This window comes from Castor canadensis, chromosome 13 (genome assembly GCF_047511655.1).
Source record: "Castor canadensis chromosome 13, mCasCan1.hap1v2, whole genome shotgun sequence".
Classification (NCBI taxonomy): Eukaryota; Metazoa; Chordata; class Mammalia; order Rodentia; family Castoridae; genus Castor; species Castor canadensis.
In genome coordinates, this window is record NC_133398.1 from 32,892,319 (window position 1) to 32,919,068 (window position 26,750).

At 37.6% G+C, this 26,750-nt stretch overlaps 2 protein-coding genes across 15 annotated transcripts in view; one reads left to right on the forward strand and one right to left on the reverse strand.

Moving 5' to 3' along the window:
* Positions 1-26,221, forward strand: part of Tex10 (testis expressed 10) — a 51,035-nt gene extending 24,814 nt beyond the window's left edge. Inside the window, exons 10-15 of one of the 4 annotated variants that reach the window (XM_074051380.1) lie at positions 2,081-2,169; positions 3,684-3,817; positions 17,232-17,312; positions 18,968-19,149; positions 23,494-23,716; positions 25,175-26,221. In XM_074051380.1, coding sequence (XP_073907481.1) covers positions 2,081-2,169; positions 3,684-3,817; positions 17,232-17,312; positions 18,968-19,149; positions 23,494-23,716; positions 25,175-25,288 — 823 coding nt within the window. In that variant the 3' untranslated portion in view covers positions 25,289-26,221. The remainder of the gene's footprint in view (positions 1-2,080; positions 2,170-3,683; positions 3,818-17,231; positions 17,313-18,967; positions 19,150-23,493; positions 23,717-25,174) is intronic. The other 3 variants (XM_020166878.2, XR_012440367.1, XR_012440366.1) reach the window with 3 other exon arrangements.
* Invs (inversin) overlaps positions 25,684-26,750 on the reverse strand; it is a 151,186-nt gene continuing 150,119 nt past the window's right edge. For all 11 annotated transcript variants that reach the window (XM_020166884.2, XM_074051372.1, XM_074051370.1 and 8 more), the window contains one exon: positions 25,684-26,736. In XM_020166884.2, coding sequence (XP_020022473.2) covers positions 26,630-26,736 — 107 coding nt within the window. In that variant the 3' untranslated portion in view covers positions 25,684-26,629. The remainder of the gene's footprint in view (positions 26,737-26,750) is intronic.

The window sequence follows — 26,750 nt, forward strand, 5'->3', positions numbered from 1 at the left end:
GCACTGTTCCTAGATTAATTTTCCTGAAATATTTCTTTAATCTTTTCTGATTTTTATCTTGTTACATTGACTGAGCTGTGAGGTTCAACTCAATTTTTTGTAGTTGTGATGCATGGTTGTTTTACCTAAGAGCAGGTTACCTCCTCAGGACCTATTCCATGTGTGGAAAACCCACCATCTACAAGTTGTTCTTATAAGAAGTATACTTAGAATTGTTGCCCCTGCCTTTCTACCAGCCACTTATAGTTTCTTAGGGTTGAATATTTTTCCCCATACCATTTTGCTATGTATTTACCAGAAAGGTTATATGGAGGAAGAGTGGTTAGAAAGCCAACTAATACCCTCTTGAACCCAGTAAAAACAAGAATTGTGCCATCCAGTGGCTTAAAGTAGCAAATCCATTTATGAGTATTGGGGACAAGTGACAAGCAATATGGCATATTGTGTGCAAAACTATGATGTCTGTATACACTGTCAGGTTCTGATTGCTGATGCCTAGCTTGTGTTGTTCCAGTGGACTTCTCAATCTGTTTTTGTTTTGAAGTACTGTAGGGATTGAACTCAGGCCCTCCTAGGCAAGTACTCTACCACTTGAGACGTGTCCTTCCTTTTTAAAAACTTTTGTGCTTCCTCAGTACTTACTTTTATGCCCCTGATTTATTTACTGAATTGGGTGAATATAAAGTATAAATATGGAAAGGTAATCTGCAGTTTTGAATTGAATAAAATCTTTGAGGAATGAGAAGTTGCTTGTACTACGAAACTTTGGCTTGGGTTTTAAGTGAGATGAACACACAGCCTGGTCTGCCAGGAACATTTCCAGTTTACCCCTTTTGCCCTTGCATAGTTAGTAATAACTCTCCCTCTCAGAAGCATTTTGGCTTGGATAGTGTATATGGTCAGCATAGTTTTGAAAACTTGATGTATTACTTCTCCTTTGTCCCTAATGACACTTAAATGGATTTGCTACTCATTTTAGCCACTGGGTGGCACAATTGCTTTCTGTATTTACTGGGTCCAAGTGGATGTTTTCTAACTACTCTCTTGTACCCCTTTCTATTGAGCATTTGTTACTTTTTTATAACTTCTTAGCTTACAGCATTTCCTTTGTAGTTAGTACTTTATATATTGCTTGGGAATGACATGCAGAAGACTGTTTCTTTTATTTTACCACCCTTCCCATTAAGAATAATAATACAAATTCAGTTATTAAGTTGTTAAAAATATTTAAGTGCAAAAATTTATTAAAGCAAATTAGAAAATCCTAATTTTGCCTAAATTTACTCAGATGCCTGTTATAAAAATTTGTAGTTTCAGCTTGTTGGGTATGATCATTGTTTTCGTTTTTTGCCATATCCTTGGTTGATACATGCTCTTTTCTAGCCTTGCCTTGAGGTTTTAAAAGGTGTTACCAAAAACTGATATCATAGCAAGAAGCAAATAATCCTCATTTAATGAGAAGCTGCTTTACATTTAGTTATTCCCTTGAGTCCTCAGTACCTAAGCTATAGTATTGTGAAGTAGACCTAGTTATACATTTACTAAGAATAGAAACAATACTTATCTTATGGTGGCTTTAAAGACAAGTTTTCTTTGCCCAATTAAGATAAGAAGTTGGAATTTGATAAACAACTTACTTGCCAAGAGTAAGACTTTATAAAAATCAGATAGTAAGTACATAGTGGCAGGGCCCATTACTGAAAAGCAAAACTTCCTTCTTGGCTCCTTGGAGTCTTAATTTTGAAATGGGATGGAAATTTCATGTTACATCATAAATGTGGGTCAATTACAATTTTTAATGAAACTTTGCATAGATATAAATGTTAGAATTTTTAATTTTCATATTATAGTACTTGAGGCCTTATATATAAAATTAAAACAGTATGCATTATGGGTTTTCTTTTAAGCTTTATTAAATCAGTCTTGTTTTCAATAAAGGAAAATGGTAAGACTGGAGATGTTGTCCAGTAGTAGAACACATAGAGGTCTTGGGTTCCCTCCCTCAAAAAAGAAAGGGAAGGAGGAAGAGAAGGAAAGAAAAATGGACTTGTGGTACTAGTTCTCCTATTCTTTATTATAGATCATCACTCTCTGGATGGAAGCATTCAGTCAACGACTGGTTGATGAGTGATGTGGACTATCTCAGCTTTTTATTTTCCACACTTACAGGTAACCACATTTTACTTGCCAGATGAAAAGGAAAAGAACTTACTGTGAATCATGATTCTCCTAATATGATCTGTCTGATGTGTTTGGTTCTCAGTTTGGAGTGATTTTATGTAATATTTGTACCCTGCATTGTTGGGTTACTGAGGCAGGATGACACATAAATCACCTTTAAACCTCACATATTACAAGTATCAGAAACTTCAGGATTATTTTGAGTATTTTTGTTTTCTACCTAGTCTTATTTCTTAACTTTATTCTTAGTGTTGTTTACACTGAACTCTGCCTCATTTGCTCTTTTTAAAGTAGCCAGAGAAAATACCATTGCATGCTTCTAAAAAATTGACTAACAAGGTACACATTTTAAAAATGTTCAACTTGATATTAATAACATCAGGTTTTGATGAAGCGTTTGAAATGTTTAATCAAACATTAGAGTGTAAAAATACTCTAATTGACCTCAGAGTTGCTAAGATGAGTACAAATGTTGTAAATTAGATAAGGAATATTACTGTTGTCTTAAGTGACTATGATGTTTCATCATTTCCATTTAAACTTGGATGATGGTGATGAGAGTATTTGAAATTTTTTTAAGTTTTGAAATTAGAATTAATACATTGTCAGGATCCAAAAGACTTGAATCTAGCAAGATAAATATTTTTTAAACAATATAAACTCCTTTATGTTTATTTGATATTGTTACATGTGTATATTTGAGATATGAGGGATTTATGTTTTAATAATAGTTACCTGTCAAAAAGTTTTCAGTGGTTTTAGAAAGCTCATTAGTAGTCAGTGCTATTGTGTGGCTGTTAAGCTACTTAATGCCTTTTTGGCTGTGCTCATACAAATTTAGAAAGCTGGACATAAAAGAGCCAGGTTGGGCCATAGCAGTGGTATTCTGATCATTCTGTGTGCCATCTACCAGGAAGGACTTTGGTAAGTTGTCTGTGTAGTTTAGGCCAAGTGCAATAGGGGTGGTAAAGGAATCAAAATTTTGTTAGACAGGTGTTGCTGAAGGAACTATACAAATGTATTGTCCCTGTGCACTCATGCACACCTCCCCAAAAAAGACTTGGGGAATGGGGAAAGAACAGTTTTAAAACATTGGAAGGACTATTGTGTGAGAACATATAGAGTTTGACAAATATGTGAAAGAGTATATTCTTTATCTGCTTTTTTATAATCACTAATTGGGACGATTATTAGTATCACCCCCCCTTTTTTTTTTAAGCTAAAAGTAGTAAAACTCCAGTAGAAGGTGTAAACCCATTTCTTACTGTTATTTTAGATTGGGTCAAGATTACATCTTTTGTGTGTATGTGACCATAACTACTTCCATTGCTAGAATTTCATTTCATAGGATATTGCAAGAGATGCGGAAACTCAGAAAAAAAACAGGGTAGCTTAAAGAAGAGTTTATGTGAAGGGCATGTCATCTCTGTTTTTAAAAATTACAAAGAAGGTTACTGCTTGGTAATTGTATTTTACTTGGCTTTCTTTGTCACCTGCATTAGGGTTTTCTAAAGAGGAGTTGACTTGGCTTCAGAGCCTTCGAGGAGTTCCTCATGTCATCCAGACGCAGCTTTCCTCTGTGCTTCTCTACCTTACAGATTTGGATCAGTTTTTACACCATTGGGATATAACAGAGGTAATAGTGCATTTAAAACCAAACTGGTAATCACTAAATTCTGTTCATGAACCAACAGCAGTTATAATGTATTAGAGTTGCCTTGTCTGAGATGTTTTTAGAGATAGAGTAGTATGTGTAGAAAATGATCCTTTTTGAAAGTGCTTATCATCTTGGAGAGGAAAAGTGTATTGGTAAAAGGGTGGTTCTCATTATATTACCTCACTAGACTAGAACAAATCAACAGTTTGGATGATGGAGACAAACTTTATTTTTTTTTGTTTTTGCTTGGACTGGCCTCAAATTGCAACCCTCCCCAACTCTACCTCCCAAGTAGCTGGGATTACAGGCATAAACAAATGGAACTGGCCCTAAAGTTAAACTTAAAACCCTAATTCTTTCTTAATTTTTGAAGTCAGTTTACAAGTCTTATTTAAAAAATAAATACAGTATATTCAGACAGTATTTAAAAGGGTACTTTGTTTTATATTTTATTCTTTCCTTAGCTAATTAAAAGTTTAAACTTAAAAATACTTTTTTTCCTTTTTATTATTGATGTACTAGAGGTACATTGTGACATTTACAAAAGTTCTTACAGTATATCATAGTTGAAATCACCCCTTTTATCATTTTCCTTTAAAGCCCCATTCCTGGAATAGTTTCAACAGGTCTCATTTTTCCATTTTCCTACTTGAGTACATAATATTTCTACCATACTCACCCTCTTACACCCTTTCCTTATATCCTCCCCCCTCCCACTAGTTCCAACCCCTCAGACAGGACCTGTTTGCCTTCCTGTTCTCTGTTTTTGAAACGAAACAGAAAAACTTTTTTGTTTGTTTGAGCTAGCTGTACAGAGTGTTTCATTGTGACATTTCGACGTATATATGTATTATGACACAGATAGGTTCATCCTCTCTATTTTTTACCTTTCTACCTTAGTTCCCTTCTTGTGGTGATGGCAACAGGTTTAAAAATTCTATATTCATTCTTGTATAGAAAGTACATCAGTGTATTCACCTTCATAACTTCTTTTACCTTCTCTCTAGTATGTGACCTCCCTGTAATATGACCTGTTTTTTAGGATATTGCTTGTATTTATATTGGGTCTATATTCCAAATATGAGAGAAAACATGTGGCCTTTGACTTTCTGAACCTGGCTGTCTTCACTTAAGATGATGTTCCCACTTCGTACATTTACCTGCAAATAACAAAATTTCATTCTGCTTTGTGGCTGAATAAAATTTCATTATAAATAAATGCCACATTTTCTTAATCCATTCATTAGTAGTGGGGCATCCTAGCTGTTTCCATAGCTTAGCTATTATGAATAATGCTGCAGTAAACATGGGTGTGCAGATGTCTTTGTTGTAACCTGGCTTACATTCATTTGGGTATGTCCCTAGGAGTGGAATTGCTGGATCATATGGCAGTTCTATTTTTAGTTTTTTGAGGAGACTCCATAATGTTTTTCCATAGTGGTTGTACTAAATTTACATTCTCAGGAACAGTTTGTAAGGGTTCCTTTTTCCCCACATCCTCGCCAATATTTGTTGTTGTTTGTATTCTTGATGATAGCCATTCTAACAGGAGTGAGGTAGAATCTTAACTTGTTTTGATCTGCATTTCCTTTATGGTCAGGGATGTTGAGCATTTCTTCATGTGTTTTGACCAAAAAATTTAAACTGTTTTAAATAATTTTTAATATACTTGGTATTTGTTCGGCACTTCGATTTTCTGGCAAACTACAAATGTTAATGTAAATCTAATAAAGTAAAAAGTTCTGACAGTTTTTAAATTGGAATTATAAAGCTGATCTTTTACTCTAATAGGCAAAATTATCTTAAGTGTTAAAAATGCTTAAACTAAATACACTAAAATATCACAAAGCTGGGTACTGGTGGCTCATGCCTATAATCCTGACTACTTAGGAGGTTGAGATTGGGAGAATTTTGGTTCGAGAACAGCCTAGAGAAATAGTGCGAACCCATTTCCAAAATAGCCAGAGCAGAATGGACTGGAGGTGTGGCTCAAGTGGTAGAATACCTGCTTTGCAAGCACAAAGCCCTGAGATCTAACCCCAGTCCCTCCTCCCCCCAAAAAAGTAAAAAAAAAAAAAATGCTAAGATTAATACTAAGGATTTTATTTTTTTTTTATTGTTGGCTTATTGCCAATGATTGAACCTAGAACGCTTTGTGCTTACTAAGCACATGCTTTACTATTGAGCTATGTATGCCCCAACCCTTTTATTTCTTAAATTTCTTCACTTGCATTCACTTGCATATCTGGTCAGAATACAGTTACGTCATCCCATATAATTCTGGTTTTAACCTTTCACGCAAAATCTGAGGCGGGCGGTTTGCAGTGCGATGGCTCAAATTTGTAATCCCAACTAATCAGGAGACCAACCAGGATAGGTTGGTTCAAGGCAGACCAAGTAGAAAGTTATTGAAACCCTGTCTCAACCAATAAAGCTGAGCGTGATGGCACAGGTTTGTCATTCCAGCTGCATTGGAGACCTAAATAGCGGGATCGTTCTCCAGGCCAAGTAACTAAAGTAAAAAGGGTTGGGGCATGGCTCAAGTGTAGAGCACTAAGCCCCTAAGTTCAGAAAACTCCAGCTTTATTCCTTCTGCCTGGCCCTCTTCCCCGTCCCCCCCAAAGAAATCCTGAGGCTGTATTCTTCATTGATCAATATCATGAACCAGGAGGTGTCCAGCCAAGAGACTGACTTCATTCTTTCTTGTAGCCCCCAATTGCTAGGCCACAAATCCCCTAACCCCTCTTTGTCAGTGTTTTTATTTTTCCCAAAACCAAGGCAGTCTTTAGATTTATTTTGTAAGCCATTTCTATTGTTTTGTTGCTACTCTTTTTTCATTCTCTTCACAGTCTTCTTTATGGAAGTAGAGCTGTACCTTTTATAGAAGTTTAACCTATTTCTTTCATGACATTCATGACATTATTTGACTCTGGTTACAATGCTAAGGCCAAGCCAGTAACATTTATTCTCTGTTATCTCTATTTGTTCCTGGTGCTGTGTTTATTTGTAGAGCCTCTATACATATTTTTTTAAGTGAAAAGTAATAATGAATTGGGCAACCAGCCTAATTATTTAATACCTGAAATTTGACTTCATTCCAAAGAAAAGTCTCTTAGGGTCTCTTAAGATTTTGAAAATGAAACTGAGGAATTGCCTGCAGTAGTGTAGTAATTGTTTTAAAACAGGCTGATTGTCATGTATTTGAAGAATTCTGTGAGGTCTTGAAGACAACATGGTACTGGGATTAGTGGTCCACATTTCATTTAAGCAGGTTAATTAGGGTGGGGTTGCTTGGTTGTTTTTGTGGTACTGTAATCTGCCTATGCTGATTGATTGATTGATTGATTGGTGGTATTAGGGTGGGAACTCAGGGTCATACACTTGCTAGGCAGGCACTCTACCACTGATCTGCTCTGCCAGCCCTTTTTGTGTGGTTCATTTTGATATAGGGTCTCTGTTTATGCCTGGACTGACCTGGACCACAAACCCTCCTATTTGTGCTTCGCTGCATAGCTGGGATGATAGGTTTGTACCTCCACACCCAGCCATTGATTGAGATTGGGTCTCTTGAACTTTTTGTTAGCTTCCAACCACAATCCTCCCAATTTCCATCTTCCAAGTAGCTAAGATTACTGGCTTGAGTCATCCCACCCAGATCGAAATCAGGCTTTTTTGGAATAAATATTAGTTACAAACTGTAATTCAGAACTATAATTCAGGTGGATCGTAGTGAAAAGTCTTTCTCCATCCCCTGTCTCTTAGCCACTTACTTTCCTTCCCTAGTTTCTGCCAGTTGAAGTTATCTTCTGTGTCTTTGAAAACTACTACATACATTTTTTTGGTTTTCTTCTTTTAGAGAAATAGCATACTGTACTGGTCTGGACCGTGAAGTTTTTAGTGTCTTTGTGATATGTCCTCCCGATCACTGAAGGAATAGCTGTAGATTTTTCTCTTAAAACCAGTAACAGGGAAAAATCCCAAAGACAGGAAAAGTGAACTTCTATACAGTACTGTCTTTGTAAATTATTTTCTTTAGGTCCAGAGAATGGTTTTGTGGTTAATACTAAATTGTCACTCACAAGATATTAATGGTTGTAAGTTTTACTTTTGTGGGGGTGGTGGTGATGGTGCTGAGTGTGAAACCCAGAGCTTCTTGCATGCACAAGCTTTTATCCCTTGCTACTATGTCCAGCCCCAAGAGAAAACTTTTTTAAAACATATATAAACTTTGAAAAATGATAATACAATCTATGCCTAAGAGAAAACTTTTTTTTAAAACATATATAAGCTTTGAAAAATGATAATACAATCTTTTCTTTTAAGAAAGACAAAATTTCCAATAATTTTGAAATCCTTATCTTTCCCTTCTCCCTTTAGAGTAACACACTATCGTAATATTTTTTGGTAATTTCCTTTATTCATTCAGTATATGAAGATATATGTTGATGTGTTAATTAGTTCATTCTTTTTCAGTGGTGTTGGTACTTTATTGTAAAATACCTTGATCTTAATTATTTTAGATTATTTTTAGTATTTCATTTTATATCTGCTTTTGGGATAGTGGCTGTACTACTTGTTGTACATCTTTATGTATTTGTTCTTTGATGTAACACAGCCTATGTTCAAATTATCCTATACCTTTATTATAATAGTGTAATATATAATCATATATAAAGCTGTTCTTTGTTTCTTGTATGTACTTTTTTCTACATACTTTTTTCCCTACATTTTAAAAAGATTTACTTTTTAATCTCCTCCCCTCCCCCCCTTTTTAAAGTGTATGTTCTTTCGTATTTTGTGGGTTTGGTGTTTTTTGTTTGCTTTTTGTTGAGTGTTTTGTAGGTTTGTAGTTTATTGTGTTGAGAAAAAAAAATGCTAACCATTATTTCTTCAAAAAAGAGTTTTTGTCCTCTACTGAGTCTTTAATTACACACACTTCTTGACACTGCCCTGCTGGTCATTGGGATTTTTAAAACATTTTTACAATATCTGTTTCAGAAAGTTGCTGTGTCTTCAGGTTCTCTAATTTTTTATAGTATCTACTCTGCTTTTATATACTAAAACAATCCATTTTAAATTTCATACATGTATTTTTTGTCAAGAACTGTTTTTAAGATCTTCTGTTTCTCCCTCCTTATAGTCACTTCTCTTTAACTATTGGAACATGTTTATAAAAGTTTTAAAGTTCTTGTTTGTTACTTCTGTCCTTTCTGTCATTTATGTGAATTGAATATTCTCCTGGTTATATGTTGCATTTTCTGTGCTTCTTGACATGTCTGGTAGTTTTTGAGTGGATATTGAACATTGGAAATACTTTTAATGTTGAATGGTAAATCTTGGATTGTCCTCTTTAAAAGAGTGTTTGACTCTTTCGAGTAGTCAGTTACTTGAGGATGATCAGCTTGGTCCTTTTCAGTCTTGAATTTTAGCTTGATTGGTTTGGCTTATTATAACAAATGGCCTTTTTTAAGGTAAGGATCAGTAAACTACAGCCTCTAAACCAGATCCCAAATGGCCCTGTTTTTGTACCATCCTTGAGCTAAGAGTTGGTGTTTTATGTTCTTTTAAGAAACAGGCATGGTGGTTCATACCTGTAATTTTAGCTACTCTGGAGTATTGTGGTTCCAGGCCAGCTGGGCAAAAGTTAGCCAACTCTGCCTCAGAATTAAACTTGAGTGTGTCATGTCTGTAGTCTTAGCACTCCAGAGGTGGGAGCAGAAGAGTGGTGAGTTCTGAGCTATCCTGGGCTGTCATAGTGAGACCGTGTCTCAAAAAAAAAAAAAAGTTCAAACAAAAAGAATATGTGACAGAGTTTATGTGGCCTGCAAGCCTTAAAATGTTTCCTATCGAATAAAAGGAATACAAATAGATAAAGAAACTGTCAAAATATCCCTTTTTGCAGACGACATGATCCTATACCTTAAAGACCCAACAAACTCTACTCAGAAGCTCCTAGACACCATCAATAGCTATAGCAAGGTAGCAGGATATAAAATCAACATAGAAAAATCATTATTATTTCTTTACACTAATAATGAACAAACTGAGAAAGAATATATGAAAACAATTCCATTTACAATAGCCTCAAAAAAAATCAAATACCTAGGTGTGAACCTAACAAAGGATGTGAATGACCTCTACAAGGAAAACTATAAACTTCTGAAGAAAGAGATTGAGGAAGACTATAGAAAGTGGAGAGATCTCCCATGCTCATGGATTGGTAGAATCAACATAGTAAAAATGTCTATACTCCCAAAAGTAATCTACATGTTTAATGCAATTCCCATCAAAATTCCAGTGACATTCATTAAAGAGATTGAAAAATCTACTGTGAAATTTATATGGAAACACAAGAGGCCACAAATAGCCAAGGCAATACTCAGTCAAAAGAACAATGCTGGAGGTATCATGATACCCGACTTCAAACTATATTACAAAGCAATAACAAGAAAAACAGCATGGTACTGGCATAAAAACAGACATGAAGACCAGTGGAACAGAATCGAGGACCCAGATAGGAAGCCACACAACTGTAGCCAACTTGTCTTTGACAAAGGTGCTAAAAATACACGATGGAGAAAAGACAGCCTCTTCAACAAAAACTACTGGGAAAACTGGTTAGCAGTCTGCAAAAAACTGAAACTAGATCCATGTATTATCACCCTATACCAATATTAACTCAAAATGGATCAAGGATCTCAATATCAGACCACAAACTGATACAGGAAAGAGTAGGAAATACTCTGGAATTAGTAGGTATAGGTGAGAACTTTCTCAATGGAACCCCAGCAGCACAGCAACTAAGAGATAGCATAGATAAATGGGACTTCATAAAACTAAAAAGCTTCTGCTCAACAAAAGAAATGGTCTCTAAACTGAAGAGAACACCCACAGAGTGGGAGAAAATATTTGCCAGCTACACATCAGACAAAGGACTGATAACCAGAATATATAGGGCACTTAGAAAACTAAATTCTCCTAAAACTAATGAACCAATAAAGAAATGGGCAGGTGAACTAAACAGAACTTTCTCAAAAGAAGAAATTCAAATGGCCAAAAAACACATGAAAAAATGCTCATCATCTCTAGCAATAAAGGAAATGCAAATTAAAACCACACTAAGATTCCACCTCACCCCTGTTGGAATAGCCATCATTAGCAACACCAGGAACAACAGGTGTTGGCGAGTATGCAGGGAAAAAGGAACCCTCTTACACTGTTGGTGGGAATGTAAACTAGTACAACCACTCTGGAAAAAAATTTGGAGGCTGCTTAAAAAGCTAAACATTGATCTACCATATGATCCAGCAATACCACTCTTGGGGATATACCCAAAAGACTGTGACACAGGTTACTCCAGAGGCACCTGCACACCTATGTTTATTGCAGCACTATTCACAATAGCCAAGTTATGGAAACAGCCAAGATGCCCCACTACTGACGAATGGATCAACAAAATGTGGTATCTAAAAAGCAAGAGCACACAAGGGAGGGGTGAGGATAGGTAAGACATCTAAAAAATTAGCTAGCATTTGCTGCCCTTAACGCAGAGAAACTAAAGCAGATACCTTAAAAGCAACTGAGGCCAATAGGAAAAGGGGACCAGGAACTAGAGAAAAGGTTAGATCAAAAAGAATTAACCTAGAAGGTAACACACATGCACAGAAAATTAATGTGAGTCAACTCCCTGTATAGCTATCCTTATCTCAACCAGCAAAAACACTTGTTCCTTCCTATTATTGCTTATAGTTTCTCTTCAACAAAATTAGACATAAGGGCAAAATAGTTTCTGCTGGGTATCGAGGGGTTGGAGGAGAAGGGAGGGGGCGGAGTGGGTGGTAAGGGAGGGGGTGGGGGCAGGGGGGAGAAATGACTCAAGCCTTGTATGCACATATGTATAATAAAACAATAAAAATAATAAAATAAAAAAATGTGTTATCTATACACAATGGAATTTTATGCAGCCATGAAGAGGAATGAAATGTTACCATTCGCTGGTAAATGGATGGAATTGGAGAACATCATTCTGAGTGAGGTTAGCCTGGCCCAAAAGACCAAAAATCGTATGTTCTCCTTCATAGGCAGACATTAGATCAAGGGCAAACACAACAAGGTGATTGGACTTTGAGCACACAAGGGAGGTGTGAGGATAGGTAAGACACCTAAAAAATTATCTAGCATTTGTTGCCCTCAATGCAGAGAAACTAAAGCAGATACCTTAAAAGCAACTGATGCCAATAGGAGAAAGGGACCAGGAACTAGAGAAAAGGTGAGATCAAAAAGAATTAACCTAGAAGGTAACACACACGTGAGAGGGCCCAGGTGATGAGCTGCTCCTTCCTGACCCTCCTCCCCACCTGCTCGAACCCCCATAGCCATTCTCCTCTGGCTCCTGCCTCTGTTCCTATGCGAGGTTGTGCCTACTTTGCACTGTTCCTTTACTGTGTGATGCTTTGGAGACCTGCTCCATTGCAGGCCTAGCGTGGATAACACCCATTCTCAAATCATTTCTCTGCTCTTCCTAGTCCTTCCCTCCTCCGTCTTATTTCTGATGTCTTCAGGCAGCAGTCAGCTGTCACTTCTTTGTGCCTGAGCGTCAGACCATTGGGTGGTGCTAGTGTTCGTGGAGTGACCTTAGAGGCCAGTGTGTCCATGTCTCATTGTGCGCAGGCCGGGAGGGTGGAAGCTTTGGTTACTCCTGCCTGTAAAGGACAGGACACACCCCTTAGCTGGGTGGCTGCACTTACCCCAGACCAACCAAACTTCGTTTATACTGCCACTTTCTTGTGTTTGGGAAATGCTAAATTTTTTTTTTCCTTTAAAATTGTCTTTTTTGATTACATGGTGCCTCTTGCTCTTGCTGCTGACAGCAGAATTTGACCTGCAGGAACCCATTGTGGCCTGTATCTTTGTGTATTACCTGTTTATTTATCTGTATACATATATGCGTATAAACATAGGTTTTTTTTATTATCTCCAATAGCTTGGGCTTACCCCACAGTGTTGGATAAGCTTAGCGAGGTGCTCACTGTGATAGAAACTGTACTTTGTTAACACTTTAGAATGATGTATGGCTGCTGTCAGCACTAGCTGCAAAGCAAATTGCAAGCCAAGGGGGAGAACCTGGTTTTCAGAAGAGCAGAAATGCATCCACATGCACACCCTGGCTGAGCTGGTTCTTCACAAAGGCTCCCCTCTCACAAGGGCGCTCAGGCTTGTCTTCAAGGCGAGAGCCAGAATAATGCAGCCCAGGCCTTGGATGTGTGGTGATGCCTAGAAGCCTCACCAGTTGCGCCTAGGCTGCTGATCTCTAAAAGATGAGTTCCCTGGTTCTGCATGTGTCCCTAACTCAGAGCCACCACCAGCAGGTGTTGGTCAGAGACCTCAGTCAGCAGTGAGGGGAGGGCGGGACATTAGTCCATGCAGTCTCTATCAGAGCCCAACCCAGGCCACAGCTTCTGCACACAGGGCTTAGCTGAAACCTGGGCTCAATCCCTTGGTCCGCCCTTAATACTGTTCATCATCCTGTTTTGTGTCACAACACCCTGCTACCTTGATTCACTCTTTGTCATTGGGTAGGTTTTGGATTTATTACTTTCAAGGACGAACAATCAGTGGACCAGGCTGTCAACATGCATTTTCACGTCATCATGGGCAAAACAGTGTGTAGTTGTAGTTTTATTTTACCTTAAGACCAAACCAAGTCTTAGGCAATTTAGGGGTTGCACTGGAAAGGAAAATTCCCTAACAGAAAGTTCAACTGTGATCCCTGACTGAGGCTAGGACCTTCTGCCTGGGATCCTGTCCTGTCTTAAAGTGGGTTGGAGTCTCCTGGCTCTGCTTCTGGAGCCCCTGTGCCTGGTGGCCTGGGAGGAGGCAGATGGGTGGCACTGGGGAGGTACTGTGGGCGGGCTGGCCTCCAGTGTGATCCACAGTGTTGCCTCAGGCTTAGTTTCAGCACCACTCCTTCAGATGTGGCCCCCAGTCCCCTTTGTGTAATGGTGACTTGTAAAGTGTTGAGCAAGGGCCTTTGAGAACTGAGGTTCCACTTAAAACTGAATGAAATGTGGAAAAAAAAAAAAAGAACCTAGAAGATAACACACATGCACAGGAAATCAATGTGAGTCAATTCCCTGTATAGCTATCCTTATCTCAACTAGCAAAAACCCTTGTTCCTTCCTATTATTGCTTGTATTCTCCTTCAACAAAATTAGAGATAAGGGCAAAGTAGTTTCTGCCGGGTATTGAGGGGGTGAGAGGGAGAGGGAGGGGGAGAGTAGGTGGTAAAGGAGGGGGTGGGGGCAGGGGGGAGAAATGACCCAAACATTGTATGCACATATGAATAAAACAAAACAAAACAAATGCTTCCTGTCTGGCTCTTTGCAGGACAGTTTGCTGATATAGTAGGGCATATTTGGTTCTACTGTATATTCTCTTCTGAATATATTTTGGATAAATTGGGTGTTCTGTGAAGACCCTCCATTCTGCTGGTCAAAATGGTCACCTCTCCGGCCTGTTTGAGTTTTAGGAATTGTTCATTTCACAGCTCCTGTTTGTTCTTTGCTGGGCCTCTGGAGTCTCACCTTGTGCATGTATAGCCTTTGTATTCAGCAGTATGCCTGGAATACTTTGCTATGTAGATTCCAGCTGTTATAGCTCTCTCAGTGTCTTCTTGTCTGTCATCTGTTAGGGAGCCTGCCACACTTTGCTGGTTGCCGCTACCTGCACTGTAGTCCATAGAGGGCCTTCAGTAGAAAACCAAGACTGGGTTTGCAATGGATTTTCTTTTTTTCAAATGTCATAGCCTTTTGTTGTCCACTGCCTAATGTTTGAAAACATTCATTTTCTTTATTTGTGTAGTTTTCTTCTTGGGGTTGCAAGTCTGGTTCTCGCTGTTCCATAGCTAGAAGTGACATTTGTAAGAAATAGGAGTGGCTGCTTGTACCTAGTGGCAAATAAGTACAGGTTCCCCACCCTGAGTTCCGTATCTTAGCAATCAGTCGCCCATTTAGGTCAGCATACCAGTTGAATAACTCTTCTACAAGATCAAGTATAAACTCCTCACTGAGCAAGGAAACCTGAACCTCTGAAACTTTGCCTGTTTTTACCTACTACTGTATATTTCTCTGTAAATTATATATTGTCTTAAATATCTTTCAGTTTTCAGTTTTTGTGGCTGAGAATTAGTTTCCCTGCCAAAGCTAGTAAATTCTTTTTCATTCTTCAAGAGACAGCTTGTGTATCACTTTCTGTAGAGCTCAGTACAGTTAGTTCAAATCTTTGTTCTCATTCTTATTACGTTTTGAGTGTTTCTCTAGGAGTTGAGACTTATTCTTGGTCTGTCAGTTATTATAGCATAGATAAGTCTTTGAATGGAGTTATGATTTATGGAGTCAAAAGTACCATTTCCAGATATGCATAAGATCTTTGCATAGAAAATCTGTGCTGCTTTTTGTGTAGCAACATGGCCTCTTTCAGTCAGCATATACATGGAAAAGTGACAAGAATTCTTCTCGATGTCAGTATTATCTTCTGTTTAAAAATTAATACATTGTAGATAAAAGATAAAACTTCAAAAGTCTGTTTAGATTTTTGTCATTTTAATATTTAACCTTTACCAAATATAAGGTGGGTTTTGGCTACTCTATACTTGCCTACTTTAATCTTAGCCCCTGGGTCTTGAAATTACATGTTTTAGGCTTTCAGCTTTTCTTTATCTGCCAGGTTCCATATGGTGACTTGTAAATCCTCAGGGGAGATCAGATTGTTATGGTTATAGAAGCACGTGCAACTTTTTAGCTAAGATACTTGGGAGAATTCAGATGTTTTCCTTTTGTCATTTGCAAATGAAGGAAGAGGTTATAGTAACTTGATCATCCTGTCTTAGTTCAGTCTCTTTACTGCTACCCTTCTTTCTTCACTCCATTAGACTCTGGCTTGGCTTTTAGGAGCAGTCTGCCTCTTTCCATGGATAATCTGTTCTGGGCCACTTAACTCTCCTGTCCATTCTGGGCTAGAGTTTACCTAGCTTGGCCCCACCCCCCATTGACTTTAAAATTGAATTGTTCACAAAGGGAAAAGATGAAGTGATCAATAATTATTTAGTGAGCACTTTGCAAATGTGATTTACATTTTATTAATGACAGCATTCACTATGCTTACTTTTGAAGTAGAAAGATGGCATTGAAAATGTTTTTTTCCCATTGATTTAAAAATGCCATTTAAATTTATGGATAGTATCAATTAAAATTTTGTAAAGAAATGCTATATAGAGCTATTGATTTTTCGTACTCTAAAAAAATCCATTAATAACATAAATAGGGTGAGGGAGTATAGGTCAGTAGTAAAGTGAGGTCCTGGGCTCCGTTGCCCTGCACCCAAAATAAAAAACAAAAGAAAGAACTCTCATCTCCTCACAAAGAAAGAAATCCTGATTTTTAAGGGTTGATTGACAGTTATCTTGAACTTAGTTTAACCAGTCTCTTCCTAGAGTGATATACCACCTTATAGGGGTCTGTTTCTCCATGCAGTTTTTTGACATGTTTTACTTTTGGTACTATATTTCTATAAGACTCTGGAGGTTGTGTGTAATGACTGTTGTTTATGGAAGGACTTGGTACTGTCCTTGATTTCCTGGTTTCTTTTGAACTTAAAAATTAAAAAATGTTAGGAATTTCACTCTAATCCCCCCCCTGCCCATACACACATTCTCCATTTCCTATAGGTTTCTCTTCCTTTTACCTTTGGGGAATAGGAGGAGAAGGTTATGATTAAATGGAGAAGGATAAGTCTGCAAAGGGCCATCAGCATCTTTGATTTAAAAAAAAAAATTTAAGTCTAAATAAAATGCTCTGAAATCTGAAACTTGTTAAGCCCCAGCATGACTTTCAAAAAGTCTCAAATATTTAATATTTGAGATTTTGGGATTATAGATATTCAGCTGGTAAAGTCTATGCAAATAGTCCAAAATCTGGAAATTTTTGGTCCGAAGCATTTTTGGTAAGGGATACTCAGCCTGTATTAGTATTTTCCTGTGATGCATTTATTCGCACAGAATGTCAAGGAGGCTTTGTCAGCCCTTTGTTTATATTGTTGAGGTCTTTCTGTAGTAGTAGCAGTTCCTTGGTAGAAATACTGTGGTGTGAGAAGAGTTTCTCATTCTCTCATTCCTGTACATGACACATGCTCTAGCTCAATTCTCAGTAAGTATTTAATAGATTTGATTACCGTATATATGGTATCTGGCTGTTTGATCTTTGACCTTTGCATCTTCATAGTTAACCTGCTTCCTATGGCTATGTAAAGTGAGTAGGTTTTAAAAAAAAAATCTGTTGAACTTGCTTCTTAACAAAAATGTCATGATTTGGTTATTGGTTTTCTCCTTTTCTGACAGGCAGTTTGTCACAGTTTAATGGTTATCCCTGCCCGAAGTCAGACCTTTGACATCCTGCAAAGTGCCATCAGTAAGCATTTGGTAAATATCCTTAAAATTTTTTCTCTTAAAAATTAAAATATAGATTCATTAGTTAAGATTAAGCTTGCCATAGCCATGGGGAGTGTCTGGGCTTCTCAGCTTAACAGTACCACAGCTTCTCACTGTATGATGTGGTAGTAAGAACTGAAAAATCTTGGGTGTTTTTCCTGGCTGTTAACTAATTATTTTGTGGACTTGGGAAAAATCCCTTATTTTCCTAGAATGGTACTTTATAGATCTGTGAAATGAGGGATCCTAAAGTTACATACTTCAGATCCCTTCTGACTTGAAATGTTCTTGTTAATTCATAGATACCTGTTGTCAGTGCATTGAGAATCCAGCATATAGTCTGGAGCCTAGGTTCTACCTAAATGTTTTGGAGTCCAAATTAGGGACATCACAAGGTTTAATCACTGGAAGCCGTAGGTTTAATGAGAATGACTTGTCTTCTAACCATTGGGTGTCTCTTGTTTTCATTGGTATTAAATTCGCATTAGGTATGCTTCTGTTGCTTTTAACTTCCTCCAGTGTTTATGCTTTGGTCTTTGGCTTTTTGAATTACAGTGAAGGGAGAACTTTCAAATTTTGTCTCTAGATAATTTTATAGGCACATCTATAACCCCTTTTTTCTTCTTTAAAATGCTGTTTCTTGAGTTTTAGAAAATACTTTGAATTCCTAGGACTCTTCTTCCTGCTATCAAACTTCCAACTCTTTAGAGGTGTCTACCTTTTTGGGTTTTTTTTCCTGTCCACCTCAGAGATTTATGCACTCCTTTGACTATGTACATTAGTAAAAGATCAATATGCCAACCAGTCTTGGCCACCATGTTCAGACAGCCTGGTGGAGGAGGTTAAGACCTTAGAGGTTGCAGACTTTTTTCAATGATTATTCATCAGTAGTTTTTTCAAGAGATACAAACTGTATTTATGCATAGTTCCAAGTTAGACTTCACCTTAATGTCAGTGTAGTCAGTGTAGTCTAGTTGATGAATTTATGATAATGACCCTTATCTGGCCTTCCAGTCAAGTGTTAAATACAGTAACATCTCCTATACATTCCAGTATAGGTATTTTCCTTATTTGTATCTGATTTAATAAATCAAAGGGCAGGGGAAGGCTAAATGTAAAATGAGTTCTACATTTATCTGGAATGGAGGTGGTAACCATTTATCAGAGTTTTCTTGATTAAATAGTATAAAAACTTTAAAATGTGATTATTGGTGTTAAGATTTTCTTTGGATGCATTCAACAGTCTTTAAACAGTTTTATTTCTGACCAGTGGTAGAAATTGTAACATCTGGAAAATATTAGACCTGGTCATGAATAGAAGACAGAGGGTGTATTAATAGTTTTTTTTTTTGGGTGGAATGTAACTCAGTGGTAGAGCACTTATCTAGCACTTATGAGGCCCTGGAGTTATTCCCCAGTGTCACAAAGAAAATATCTTTAGTTGGCATATTTTCATAGTCATTTAATTTGGGAATTAAATTCTCAGGAAAATAGGACCTTTAAGTATGGTAGCTGGAATGTGTCATGTATATGCTATCTTTAAGTAGATGTTATGTATAGTTAACTCTCCAGTTAACAGGTTTGGGTTTTATTTGGGGGAGGAGGCTTTTGTGAAGAGGTAATTAATCTAATTTTTCTCCACTCAGGTTGGGTTGACTGTAATACCTGACAGCACAGCTGGCTGTATTTTTGATGTTATTTGTAAGCTCCTGGATCATACGTGTGTAGTTAGTGAAACTCTGCTGCCATTTCTGGCTTCTTGTTGCTACAGTGTTCTTTACTTTCTGCTTACTCTAGAGAAAGGGGAAGCAGAACATCTAAAAAAGAGGTAATAGTTTATTTTTCAACATTTTTTTCTTTTGTTCCCCTTCTCCCCCAAATAAATAATAAATAAAAGTAAAAGGGAATTAGATTTCAGAAATACTGTAAACTCTGAGTTTGTATAAATTTTGCTGGCTTTTTCCTTATAATCCTGTTGTTATGGTGAGAATTGTTAGTTTTATGGATTTCCTTTAAACTACAAATTTGAAAAGTTAGATGGAATTATAAAGTGTCTTGAGAGCTTTCCCTTATTAACATTGCGATAGGACTAGCAAGACAAAAATTCTACTGTTAAGAGACTGGGCTGTTAGTACAAACCTCTGTTTGGTTTTCAGGTGTCCTTAGAGTTAGAGTAGAATTTTAAATTCTTGGATTTAAGAAACTTGTTCTAAGATTCCAGTGATTTTAATTAGTGAATACTTTTGTGCTTTTGTAATATTTTCACTAGAGCTCCTAGAATGGTTTGGAAGCTTCCACTCCAGTTTTAAAACCGTGTTTTTATGTTTATATTCTTATTGGTGTACCTCTCAGTCCTCCTGCCTCCGTGCAGGATTACAAGCATGTACCACCATGCCTAACCCTGTTTTTGAGCTTTTAAATGCCATGAAAATGTATACATACTGATTGTATAGCATGTTTAATAGTTTAAAAGTAATTATAAACTAAACATTCATGTAACCTGTCCTCAGTTTCAGAAATAGACCATCATCAGCACACACGTTTTTTCTTTTTAATTGTTGTGCTGAGTGGGGAGTACACACATTCTTTATGTACCCTCCACAGTTAGATTTCTCTTCTACACCCCACCCTGCCCACTTTTGTCTTGCAACTTAACTTTTAAAAAATGCCGCATGTATTTGTAAACAATACCATTTTTGTGAACTTCACAAGAATTACTTTGTATATATTTTTTATGATTTGATTCATTCTCTCAATATCATCTGTGAGGTTCGTTCATGGTGATTCATTTAGCTGTGTTTCATTTACTTTTATTCTGTATACCTAGGCCAGCTTTTGTTTGGTGTGGGCCATAAGCTTTCTGTCATAGCTCAACACCCCTGTAGTAGCATGAAAGCAGCAATAGACGATATGTAAATAAATGAATTTGGCTGTGTTCCAGTAAAACTTTGTTTATAAACATAGGCTTTGGGCAGGGTTTGGCTCTGGGCCATAGTTTTCTGGCTGCTCTACAGTATTCTGTTTTATGAATGTATTGTAACTTTTTTATTGTCTATACTTAGATTTGTTTTTCTAGTAAGAGTGTATATAAAATGTTAGGTATTTTACTGTAAATACACTATGAAATTAAACATAACGAACATAGCTTTGATGGTATTTTTCTAACACATCATCAAGTATGCCTGATCAAGAATAAAGCTTTATAAATTGGAACTTCTTAGAGTTCTAAAGATTTTATAAGATCTCCATTTATGAACTGTGTATATTGCTCTTTTGTCATTTCCTGTCACTTGAAATATGAGCCCTTTTATTAAACTCTTCAACCTAAGTTTCCAAATTACAGACTTCAAGCTTATGGGTTTTTTTGTTTGTTTGTTTTTAAATAGAGGAACATCCTGCTTTGACTTTTTTGGCTGTACTGAACAAAATTCAATGTATAATACCTGTTTCCCTGTTTAGTGTGCCCAGTTTAAAATTGGATATTGGTAAAGTTGATATTGCCAAGACCCTGTACATTGTACATCTCTCAGGGTGGCATTAGTTGGAAGGCAGTTTTGGCAGCCAGAACCTAATACACTTTTTAAGTTACTCCTTTACCGCTGAAGAAGGTAATTGTAAGATCACAAGTGGTAAAAGTGCCCAATCACTAGCAACCTAGTAACTGACCAAAAATCATACTTGACCAATTGAAGTTGTTCAGAATTATGTCCACTGAATCTTGAAGATACTATTCTGTTGTCTTCTCTGCTCTTCCTTATTAAAGAACAACCTACTGTTACTCTGAAGTTTCTTAGTTTGTAGGTACTAATCTTAAGAATTTGTTCTATCTTTTCTTAAGTTGCAAATCAGGATGTGTCCTGTATGATTGTTATTTATCTGCTGTATAGTTAGTTAGTATCCTCCTTTACTCAGAAGAGTCCGGTTTTTCTTTTACTCTGGAAAGTTTTCAGTCACTCTCTTATCTTCCCCTATTGTTTCTACTCATTTCTTCCAAAAACTACTTTTAAATATAGGAAGGGACTTTTACTTGGCACTTTGTCATTTTTGCTTGCTCATAGTTACTGGTGTTACTCTAAAGGTTCTTTCAGTTGTTTATCTTCTGGTGCATTGGAGAGCAAGAGTGTTCTAGAGGTTGTCTTTCATAGGTCTAAACAAACTCATGTCTTGAGTTGTATATCTTTTCTCTAAGTGTGTCTTTTGTGGGAGTTCTGGAGGTTTATGGAGACCCCTCTATGGGATACCTTCACATTTGCATTTTCTTGACTTTCCATTCTATGCAGAGAACCCAGGTCAAGCTTGCTGCCTGTCACAGTTGAGGCCTGAAACACACTTCTAACACTGTTGACGATTGAAGATTCTGACCCTAAATTCCCACATCAAGTTTTGTACTCCGTTGTGTGAATTCTGTCATAGTTTCTGACACGTTGGCCTTTCAGCCATGTATGATTGATTATTTGAAAGTTACTCAAACTAACAAAAAGGAAGTGGTCAGTGAGGATCACATATGCAGTGGTGGTCATGTGGTCTCATAAGAGTATAATGGAGGCAAAAAATTCTTATTATCTAGTGATACTGTGGCCACCATAGTGTCATGGTACAACACATGACTTACATTTGTGGTGATGCTGGTATAAGCAAACCTACTGTGCTGCTAGTTAAATAAAAGAATAGCACATATAATTATATATGTAATGCTATTTATTTATTGGTTGTTTGAGATAGAATCTCATTTTGTAGCCTGGTCTGGCCTTATTCTTGTGGTCTTCCTGTCTTAGCTCCCTGATAATATGTAATACTTGATACTAATAATAAATAACTATTTCTGATATATATATTTATTATATGTTAATCATTCAGAGTGAGTATACTATTTCTACTTACTTTATAAAAAAAATATGCCAGACATTGCTCAGTGATTGTCCCATACTTCCTAGGGTTGTGTAAATTAATACACTAGGATGTTTGCACAATAACGAAATGGCCTAATTATACAGTTCTTAGGTCCCCATCGTTAAGTGCCATATTAACTGTGTATTGGACCATTACAGGAGTAACTTATAAAAACCCAAGTGCTAAAAATTAAAAGTCCAGAAGGAACCAAAATAGCTTATGCTTTTCTTTTTAACCTAGATCATATAGTCTTTATGTCTATGCCTTCACCTCATTATTAGCTATGTCTACATCCTGGCTTTCTCCTTGCACATGGTTATCCCCAGTCTGGCTCTGCATCCATAAGACAACAGGCTGAATAAAGACCCTAAAAAGAAGAGTCTGGTTGGCCTAGAATGGATTCCTTATCCATCTCACATGTACTTGCTATATGTGGAATTAGGGAAGTTTGTCATACTGTGAAAAGGCTACTCTGACTAGACTTAGAGGTAATCAGGTTCTCTTAGAAAGATCTGGAGATTTGGGTGGGCTGTATGTTCATAGTACAGAAACTGCAGCAAACTAAGAGTGAACCCTTTAGCAGTCCCTGGACTCTTCCCTCCAAATGGATGTTGGTCCATTTAATTGACAGTCTTCTAGAGTGTGGCTACAGCTTCATCCATCTCTACTGTAAACATCTTTTTCTCCTTTGTAAAAATACTAAGAGAATGATGTTTATGAACATTTAGATTTACCATTTCTGGCCTCCAGTGACCTAGTGTTGCAGTAATGGTCCCCTATTGGCTATTTTCTGAAATCCATTTTGCCTCCTGCCTGCCTCTCTTTTCAAATCTGTCATTGTAACATGTTGAATAGGCTTAGAACCCAGTTTATAGGCTTAAAGTTTCATGAATTTCTTCAGTGGAATATTCTTACTCTTTGGATATCTTTTATGTTGAATAATCATTGAGTAGAATCCAATGTTGGATAATGGGTGTGCATTTGTAGGTCTGCATGTATACATAATTCTGTTCTCTGGCTAGTTCTGTGTTAACAAATTGTCACTAGAACTTTTAAGGAGGTCTTGTTAATAAGCCCAAGAAAGTGCTGGTTGCTAGGCTTCTGTAAAAATGGGGAGATTTACTTTAATTTTAATAAAACCCAATTTTTATTAATTATGGTTTGTGAAATTTTACCAAAAAATGCTACATGTTTTAAAAGGCCATTTCAGTTTTGGGGAATGTGGATGTGACACTCAACCCTTTATGTGTCAACTTACTCATTTCTGTCTCCATTATTATAGGGACAAGCTATGGGGGGCCTGTGTCTCCATCCTGGCCCTCTTTCCACGAGTACTCAGGTTGATGCTGCAAAGCCTGCGGGTGAACAGAGTTGGGTCTGAGGAGCTGCCTGTTGTAGGCCAGATGCTCCGCCTGCTGCTTCAGCATGCACCCCTAAGGCCTCACATGCTAACTAATGCCATCTTGGTGCAGCAGATCATCAAGAATATCACAGTAAGAAGCAGGGTACCAACTGTTTTGTACTGTCAGTACAGGCGCGGGCTCATGGGAGGAGCAGGGGTGCTTTTGAGAGGGTAGGGTTCCTATGCATGGACTGGTTTCTGGAATTAAGACCAACGTGGTAATTTCTTGGGGCTTCCCCTGCTGTGCAGCACTTGGCTGTGACTTAACCATAGGGTTGTATTTGGTTCTAGAACAAGTTTTAAAAGCTTTAAAATACTCAAACAGAATGAAGGTGGTACCAGGCAGTGTAGTTGTTAAAAATTGGTATCAGAGTCATTCTTACCTGAATTGGTACAAACTATTAATTGTGATAACTTGGCAAGTTTTGGGGTTCCCCCCCTCTTATCTATACAAGCTTATTTTTCTCTCTGTAAAATAATGCCCTTTTTTTTGCATGCCTTTTGGGTTTAGTGACCATTAAAGGAAATTATTCAAGTTAAAGTGTTTAACGTTTATTAAAAGTGCTACCTAAATAAACGTTGGCTATCATTAAGGGAACTATTGAGCAAGAATCATTTCCAGGCAATTTCTAATGCTTAAATCATTGACTACTAAGAGAAAATCAAAAGAAGGAAGTTTGGAGCTTTCTGCAGTCAGCAGGACTATTTTGGGAGCCAAGTTTGTTCTCTAGGATTCCTTTTGTGCTTTTGGTTTAGGAGGTAAAAGAGGTGTTTAGGTTGTTTATTCATTGACATCTATAGTCATACCTTTGAGTAATAGAGCCTACACACACACACACACACACACACACACTCATTCTGAATTTTCCCAGTAGCGTTTGTAGAAAGAATGGACAGTGTGGCAGTGGAATAATTCAGAAATAGTAGAGGGGAAGAAAAGTCAAGAATTTGGATGATTATTCCCAGATTAGACAATCTGCCTACTTCAGTAAAGAGACAGAAGTTCAGTCGACCCTGTGGAACTACTCTCAGTTGTTATTAGTGCAAAGATCATGAGATACTAGAATACCAAGGAGGTGGGGATCAGGAGAATAAGGATGGTTGATGGTGAAATTTCATTAGCCTCCAGCACATGCAGGAGGAAACAAGAAACTGGTCACACTTATGGACATAACTAGGAATTTGCACTTCCTATGGCAATGCCTAATGAATAGTTCCCTTTTTTCTGGGCAGACTGCCTGTGGTGATTTATACATGGCAGTACTGTTGCATGGGCTTTGAAAAATCATGTTTCGGGCTAACACCTGTAATCCTAGCTACTTGGGAGACAGAGATCAGGATCATGGTTCAAAGCCAGCCTGGGCAAATAGTTCACGAGACCCTATCTTGAAAGTGCCCAACACAGTACCCAGTACCTGCCTAGCAAGCGTGAGGTCCCAAGTTCACACCCCAGTAACCCCCACCCCCAACCTTCCCAAATCATGTTTTGTTGTGAAAATTACTGTCAGGTGGCATGGTGATTTTGGTACAATTCTTACATTATCCTTGTTTTTCTCTACAGACTTTGAAGAGTGGCAGTGTTCAGGAGCAGTGGCTCACAGACCTACATTACTGCTTCAGTGTATATATTACTGGGCATCCCCAGGGGCCCAGTGCATTGAGTACAGTGTATTGAAGACGCACTGTGGTGTACCTCTTGTGTGAAATTGTTTATTCGCATCTGTCTTATTTTGAAGAGAGACTGAGGTAATAGTTGTCATTAAAGCTAAACTTTTGAAAAAGTTGTTTATGACCCTTCCTTTGCACTGAAGTAGTAAATCAACACTTGAATCCTCCCACTGAAGCTCAGGCTGTTTTCCTGGACTAGTACACGACACATGGTTATGGATAGTGGTGCATTTTGCATTTTATAGGATCTAAATATTTACACAATAGGGAGTGATACTATGGTCTCTACTCTTAATTATCAGCAAATCAGCTGAATCTTTGTGATCCCATCTAGGTTAGCCCCCTTTGTGTTTTCATAATTATGGATATGATAACTGTTAAACTAAAAGTAAGGCAATTAAATTAGGTAAATACTTTATTAGCACAGGAATGACACTGCTAAGAAAAAAACAGAAGTAAGCCTAAAAATCCATGTGAGCATGATGTGATGTTGTTTATGCCTTTTATTTCCACAGCAGCCTTATCCTTAAATGTGAAAGGGCCCATAGTCACTGTATTTCACTTAAGCTAGGTATTCTTACAGACTCAAAAATCTGTAGTTTCCCTGCCAAGAGGAAGGGCACTTTGAGAAAACTGCTCACCTCTGTGAGTTGGTCATAAAATACAAGGGGGATGTTGAGACCTGAGTTGGCACCTTTTTGCATGAATGTAAACCCTACCTGACTGATTCCTCCATCCTGTGACTCTGCTGGTTCTGCTTAGTAGTGAGAATGCCATCAGCAAGGACATGGCTGCAACCTGTGGCCTTGCAAGGTTAACATGGGAACCGAAAAACGTAAGTAATCAACAGAGTGCTTACAGGCCTACAGACAGTTTCTAAATGCAAACGGTGGGCCATGACTCTTACCTAAATTTAAAACTGATAAGGTTGAGGATGTGGCATCTGTCACATATGTTGCCGTTGACTCCCAGGAAGGAGTGAGATGTAGGTGGCTGATTTTAGGTTTCAGTTGAGCCTATGCTAACCCGCTGTAAGAAATTCCAGCCCCATATCCCCTTTAGCACACATGTTCTTGTTTTACTTTACTGTTACCAGTTCTCATTTCCAGCCATACTGGCTTAGGTGAAGTCACACAGCTGGGCAGTATGCATGAGCATGGTTTGCTTCTGTCCTTTCAGTTCAGCTGAGGTGATTTACAAAACAGTGCTGTGTAAGAGCAGAGAGGAGATGTGGGCATTTTCTTTCAATTAACAGATGTTCATGGTAATATAGCTTTTAGGCATGGATACTAAAGCTTTCTCAAGATTTAACTGTGCACTGATTTCAGTCTTCACAGGCGGTCAAAAGTTAAAGCTTTGGTTTGTTTTTTGATTGAGAAGTTGATTGCAGATTGTAAGAAAAGTTCCTTGATTTTCCACTGCTCTCAAGGAGATGGATACACTGCAAGTTGCTCACTGTTAAAAACAAA